The sequence below is a fragment of the Leuciscus leuciscus genome, assembly GCF_965113295.1.
Source record: "Leuciscus leuciscus genome assembly, chromosome: 9".
Taxonomy (NCBI): Eukaryota; Metazoa; Chordata; class Actinopteri; order Cypriniformes; family Leuciscidae; genus Leuciscus; species Leuciscus leuciscus.
This window is the reverse complement of record NC_138733.1, coordinates 23071810-23078432: the sequence shown is the minus strand read 5'-3', so window position 1 is coordinate 23078432 and position 6623 is coordinate 23071810. Positions and strand designations below refer to the sequence as shown.

General features: G+C 38.8%; 1 protein-coding gene across 1 annotated transcript; it reads right to left on the bottom strand.

Moving 5' to 3' along the window:
• Positions 1-455: 455 nt before the first annotated feature.
• LOC309506608 (NLR family CARD domain-containing protein 3) lies at positions 456-6568 on the bottom strand. The gene is made up of 8 exons (XM_082180492.1): positions 5851-6568; positions 3316-5212; positions 2349-2771; positions 2135-2221; positions 1940-2023; positions 1766-1849; positions 1592-1675; positions 456-1503 (listed from the first exon to the last, which is right to left on the bottom strand). The coding sequence occupies exons 2-8, from the start codon at positions 5139-5141 to the stop codon at positions 1410-1412; spliced, it is 2682 nt and encodes an 893-aa protein (XP_082036618.1). The 5' UTR covers positions 5142-5212; positions 5851-6568; the 3' UTR covers positions 456-1409.
• Between the last annotated feature and the right edge of the window lie 55 nt (positions 6569-6623).

The following is a 6623-nucleotide window of genomic DNA, read 5'->3' as shown; positions in this document are numbered from 1 at the left end:
TCAATGTACATTATGGGTTTCCCATGAAAAAGAAACAAGACACTTGGTTCTTTGGGTGTCAGATTTGAGCTCTTTGCATACTTCTGACGTCGCATTTATCTGTGTTCTTTTTAATAAAGATGATTGACATTGCATAAATAAACTAATTGAGCAGCAAATATCAAAAGAGAAGTTAACTGAACCAATGACCAAAACACTTTTTACGGTGTATTATCAGGTTTTCTGTTGTTGCTTAACTCTTTCTAAGCGCTAAACTGAACAAAGGAGTGATACGAGTCGAAAAACATCACGTCGGCATCTGGTGGTTTAAATGAGCAACTACATTCAAATACAGACAAGTAAGCTGGTTTCAAGTAAACACGTAAAAGTACTTTATGAGGGATTACTGATATTAAATATTCCTCAGGAACCTGTGAAAACCAGACTCCATTACCAAAGCAAACTGGAATCTGGAGAACCCATATAATGTGTTTATTGAACATCTCTTTGTACATCTTGTTTTAATGATTGCATAACACTTGTACTCTGCATTGTAAGAATTGCTAAGCAATAATACTTGTTATAACAATTCATATTTCGTGATGTTACGACAATTAATTATATAACAATGCATGAACCTAAATTATGCAACTTTCAGAGAGAAGACAGGTGTGCAATGTTTCAAACACTATTATCTGACAGATATATTGCAACTGGCTTGATGTAAAGTAACAGTAATAAATATAGGAAGTAAAGAGTTAACAATAGTTTCACATGTCGATCCCTGATTTGATAGTATCTTTGAATTGACTAACCAAAGAATACTATGCTTTTGTGTATTTTACACATACATTTTACTTCTGTTTATGAAGCATCTAAGAAGAACCCCGTATGAGCTCCGCATGTAAAAGCACCCAGAAAGAAAATGGGCAATCAAGTATTATTGTCAAACTGCTCTGAGACACTACAGCAGAAAAGAGAAAGAAGAAAATAATTTATAAAGTATACAAGAAGAACTGAGGTGTGTTAAAAAGCCGCATTTTAGAGTCCTCAAAGCACTTAAAAGCTTCAGTAAAATCTTGTTGTGTGGGTTTTAGCCAAAAAGCAATGGTTTTGCTATTAAAAAGGTATTTCACAAAATAAATAAATGCAATTCAGTGTCTTTAGAAATAACTGTCTATGAATCATTGACATTTCTGGTTATATTACAGCCAAATGCCAATTAAATACATATTACAAACGTACCATACCAATAAGTAGCCACAGCTCTTTAAAAGTCCAGTAGAGGGCAGTAGTAGCCTGAGTGGTTAACACTCTAATGTGTCTTAAAAGTAATATATAAGTTGTACTAATATTAAAATAATGTAAATGAGCCAGTTCAGCAATGCAAATGCCCTTTAGAGATGTTCCACTGGTTTGTCGGTTGTGGGTCAGACGCAAACTTTAATGTCAAGGTTTGGTCTGGTATTTGCGAATTCTTTCAGCTTCTTGACTCCGTCTTTGGTAAACTTGTTGTCAAACATCCTGCGATAGATAAAGAAAATATATGCCACTTGTGTTACAGAATCACGAGGAAATAGACTGAAATAAATCAGCTTTAAATGGTTCTTACCACAGGTACTCTAATGTAGTGTTCTCTTTGAGAGCAGCCATGAGGACTTCTGCTCCTCTGTCTGTCACTAGGTTGTCACGAAGTCTATTGAAGGCAAAATGTTTAAACAAAGTGAACACTGAAGATAAATAATTGACTAGAAAGACTGCAATGGCGGGGATTAGTCTCGGTCACCTGATATCTGTCAGTGTGCAATTGGTCCTCAACAATTCTGCAAGATAACCAGCTCCATCATCTCCAATTTTATTGATGGCCATTCTAATGAAATAATAATATTGTAAATATCAAGTAAGATGCAACTTCTGTGTATTTGTAATGAGAAATTATGTTTTTTTTTTCACTGTTCACCTGAGATCAGTCACGGTATGATTTTCTTTCAGTGCTTCCACAAGGATTTTCAGGCCTTCACAGCCAAGCCCTGTCGCAACCACCCTATATTGAACATACACAGTCATGATAAAGGCTCATTTTTCACTATTATCTCAATTATGATCATTTATAAATGATAATGTATTCATTTATAATCATTTCTATTTTACTTACCACAGCCTCTGAATGCGGCAATCTGGGTTTCTCAGAACGAGGGATAACACAGACGCTCCCTCTGAACCAAGAGGATTCTGGCCCAGGCTTTATGTAAAGAACATACAATACATATCACACAATAAGTACAATAAATAATAATATTTAACAATGAATGCATCATGTCATCTCTGAATAATTATGCCTACAGCTTTTACTAGCCTACACTATTTACCTGAGAGTTGAGAAGAGAGGAAGGACCGGTAGGAGTCGGCGTAATCCGTCAGCATCAAGTCCTTGAGCGTCCAAATTCAAAACCTGCACATCTGAGCTGAGCTGTAGCAGGAAAGCCAGCTCGCTCCAGTCCCTGTTTAACGAACCGGACTGACCTGGGGTCTGCTGTGAAAGAACTTTCATCCAATCCTGTAGCCGCTGGGACAAGCCAGGGTCCTGGGACTCATATAGACAGTGACAAACATTGACCTGCCTCTCTGGGCTGAGGGTGGAGCTCTGGAGTTGGGAGTGTAACAGATGGAGGAGGAAAGGAGGAGTCGGGTCTGGAGAGGGCTGGCAACGGAGCAGATGCATCTTGGGCCCATCAGGGAAAAATCCATTTAGGATGAGACGTGTTCTAGGAACCAGCAGGCCGCATACAAACCTGGATAAGCAGAAACAACTGGTCAGTAACGTAGTCATCATAGTAAATCAGAGCTATCAAAAAATCTTTTACATTGCATTTAAAATAATTGGAAAAAATGTTGGTTTATTGGGTTTGAAAAATATTTATGTTTTCAAGAAAACTTATTTTTACAAGTATGAAAGTTTTCATTTTACATATGTGAATTATTTATGTATTATACATTTTTGGCGAGTTGCGCCACATGCATAACATTTTACAACCTGTACTAACCTTTTTGCGTCATAAAAAGCTAAAAAAAAAATTCTCTCTATTACATACTTTCCTGCTTTGCTTTTCTCATGTTGGTTGTACCACATGACTTTAATTAAGCAGACAAGACTTTTTCAGATATTAGAAAATATATAAATATAAAAAAATACCAAGAAGTGCATTCAAGTCACTGTATGTATGAATTGCGTTTTGCATTAATGATTTTGAATAGAACGATTTTTGACCCGTTAATGCATGAAAATGTATTAACGTATGAAAATGCATTTAATATGAAAACAGTATTAAAAGGTACCTGGAGAAAAGATCCATGTGTCCAGATTGATGTTGTACACCACAGCGAAGGGCCTTCTTAATGCGTCTGCGGAAGAGGCGCCGCGGTCTGCCGAATTTGTTAAAGGCTGATGCCATCTGCTTAAACGCAGACTGAAGATACTGGCCTGTGCTTGGTTTGAGCCCTAAAAATGGATTTGATCCTGAGAGTGACTGAAGAACATAGTACAGGGCAGCCAGGAACTCCTGCACGCTGGTGTGGATAAAATGGAAGCCCTTTTCAAAGGTGAGGGATGCTCGATCCTCTTTATGTATCTCAAAGAGGAACACCTGTGAGATTTTGGTGCTATCCAGATTAAAAGAGCTCAAATCAGAGCTTTCGAAGATAAACCGTCTCTCCAGGAGGCCTTTGAAGGCCATAGCTCCCAGGCTTTTGAGAATAGGCTGCATTTCACCAAGGACATGAGGGGCGTGCTGAAGCCTGGTGTGATGAGAGCCCTCGCTACGCCCTTGCACATGGAATAGCACGATGGATTTTACAAAGCAGCAATAGATCTCAGTGATCGTGACTGGTTTGGAGCTCAGAAGGACCTCAGAAGGTCCCAATGAAGAGTTCGGTTGGTTGGCGTTCTCAAGGACTCCTTTTTCTCCTGACTTGGCACTTACAGAATCAGGACAAAGGCAGGAGCCACCGTCATTCAAGGCGGTGGACACAATCCAACAGAATGCGGGAATGTGGCACATGAGGAGAAGGGGCTTATGGGACGACACAGAGGCCCACACTGCAGCGGCAGCCTCTGGAGAACTGCAGTTCTGCTCAAAGTACTGCTTCTGCTGGGCTAAAGAGAAACCTAGCAGACTGTAAAACTGACTGACCAGCACTGGAGGAACTTTGGAGACCGCATGAGGCCGTGAGGTGAGGAAAATGGACACGCCTGGAAGCAGAATTCCTTTGATTAAGTTCACCACAATGGATTGTATAGGCTGCACCCGCTCAGGATTTGAGCACTTGGGAGTGTGTTCGAAATTAAGAGGGTAGCAGAACTCATCCAGACCATCTAAGATGAGTAAAAACTTGGGTGGGTTGGAGCTCAGTAACTCGTGCAGGAAAGGTTTTAGGTGGATGTAGTGATCCGAGAGCAGGTCCTGCAAGCTCTGCTCTTGAGTTATGAGGTTTAGCTCACGAAAGGACAGCGATAGGACAATCTTGGACGAGGTGTTTTCTGCAGCCCACTCTCGCACCAGCCGTCTCACAACCGTGGTTTTCCCACTTCCAGCAACTCCTGACAGCATATTCACACCACTCGATAGTTTGGACAGCAGATTCTCATACAAATCCCTGAAAACGCAGATCTCATCCGTGCGTGTCCTGAAAGCATCCCCAACTCCTGCTGACTCATGTCGGCATTGAGAAGGCAATGCATAACCAGCTTGTCTTGAGAAGGTGATATCAGTCAAGTACCAGGTTTCATCCTGCCCTAAATTGTGTCCTCTGATGCTGAGATAGTCCACCAGACTGTGCTGTCTGGCCAAGATGTCCTTGTGCTTTTTGAGATGCTCTTGCTTTTTGGCCTGTTCTGGCTTTGTGGTCTCACCTTGAACACTTTGCAGTATGTAGAGGAACGCCCTGCATGATTCTTCTCCTCTCCCGTTCAGCACATCCAACAGTAATCTCATACATTCTCGCTCACCTCTAACAGCCGAACCTCTGATGAGACTGAGGTCCTCCTCGGTCACCGCCCCCACGTTAAACAGGACGTCCAGCAGGCGTGTCAGGTGTTCGCTGTAGTTCTCCACCAGCTCCACGCGACGCTGTTGAATTTCTGTGCAACAGGCTCCAACAGCCATCACTTTAATATGTTGCTGATTATATATAGGGGAGTCTGGGGCCCCCTAATTAAGGCTTCACCTCCCCCACCCTAAAGGAAGTCAAAAGAAAATGTGTAATTTAAAAATATTTATTCTTTTTATATAAGTATTTCAGTAATGTTACATTTCCTACCTAAATATATATAAAATTTAAATATATAAAACATTTATTTTTGTTATTTTATTTTTGAATTTAACAACTTTAAAGGCGATTTTCTCAATGTTTCGATTTTTTTGCACCCTCAGATTCCAGATTTTTAAATAGTTGTATCTCGGCCAAATATTGTCCTATCCTAACAAACATACATCAATGGAAAGCTTATTTATTCAGCTTAAAATAAAAAATTTACACATGTGATTTTTTTTTACCCATTTTGGTTTTATGGTCCAAAAGATAAGATATTTATAAACCATAATAAATAAACCATAACAAACATAAATAGAAAGTTAATGTTTAATTTAAACTTTGTTTAAGATGATTTGGTTATGACAGGGACCACAAAGGAATCGTAAGAATAGCTAAGTTAGGCTAACTTAGCCCGGAAAATGTCAGAAACAGAAATTCCTTTAAAAAGCCTATCTCATTAAATTGACGGTTTAATTGATGTACATCAAATTAATAAATTAACAGTTCCATATAACCACACCGAAATTACTTCACAAAAAATAAATAAATAAACTAACTTACAGGGTCACACGCATTATTCCCACACTTCCGTAGACTCTCACTGATTCAGTAGCGGTTGAAAGTGAAACTATTCTTTTGCGACATAATAAGCGTATTATAAACATAATTATTTTGACAAATCAGAAGCTCTTATCGATTACATGTAACGTACTATTGCGCACATATTTATCGCAATAGTGAAACGGAAAGATCTTAGCTAGGCGTCTAAAAATATGACTGAAATAACTCTATGTATTTTTCTCCAAGTCACCTGATATATTAGGAAATAGCAGAATTCAAGAAGTTGAAGGATCTCCACCCACTGCCGTGCCAGTCTCTGTATGTTCCTTTAAGACCCGCCATTTCTGGGGTTTTCCCAATGCATCCTTACAACACAGTAGGTGGGTTACAGTACAGCCTATACTAATGACAAGAATTAACTCATACGTTTATAATTAATTCAACTCCAACACTTTTAATCAGACTCTATTCAAATTGCTTTTGTTTTGCTGTGATTTTGACTTTAATAAACTTAACAGTTTTAAAGAAGTTAAATAGAATAGTTGACGTGAAACGTGGAAAAATTACATTGTTGCATTTATGTGCAATTCTTTCATTCACAACTAATGAAAAAAATAAAATAAATTCAGCGACATCACAATGACATCACTCTCTCTATTCCCCAGGCTTTCTTTCCTTTACTGGATCATATTACCAAAACTTGAACGCAATTAATTTTCTGCCTTTCAAATAGTAATATTTCCTTTATGAAATGCAAAACTAAATTGCCAGTA

Coding starts and splice junctions, on each gene's coding strand:
- LOC309506608 (XM_082180492.1), bottom strand. CDS start 5,141: ATGGCTGTTGGAGCCTGTTGCACAGAAATTCAACAGCGTCGCGTGGAG. Junction 2,222..2,348: donor CCTCTCTTCTCAACTCTCAG/GTAAATAGTGTA, acceptor CTTTACATAAAG/CCTGGGCCAGAATCCTCTTG. Junction 1,676..1,765: donor TGCACACTGACAGATATCAG/GTGACCGAGACT, acceptor TGCCTTCAATAG/ACTTCGTGACAACCTAGTGA.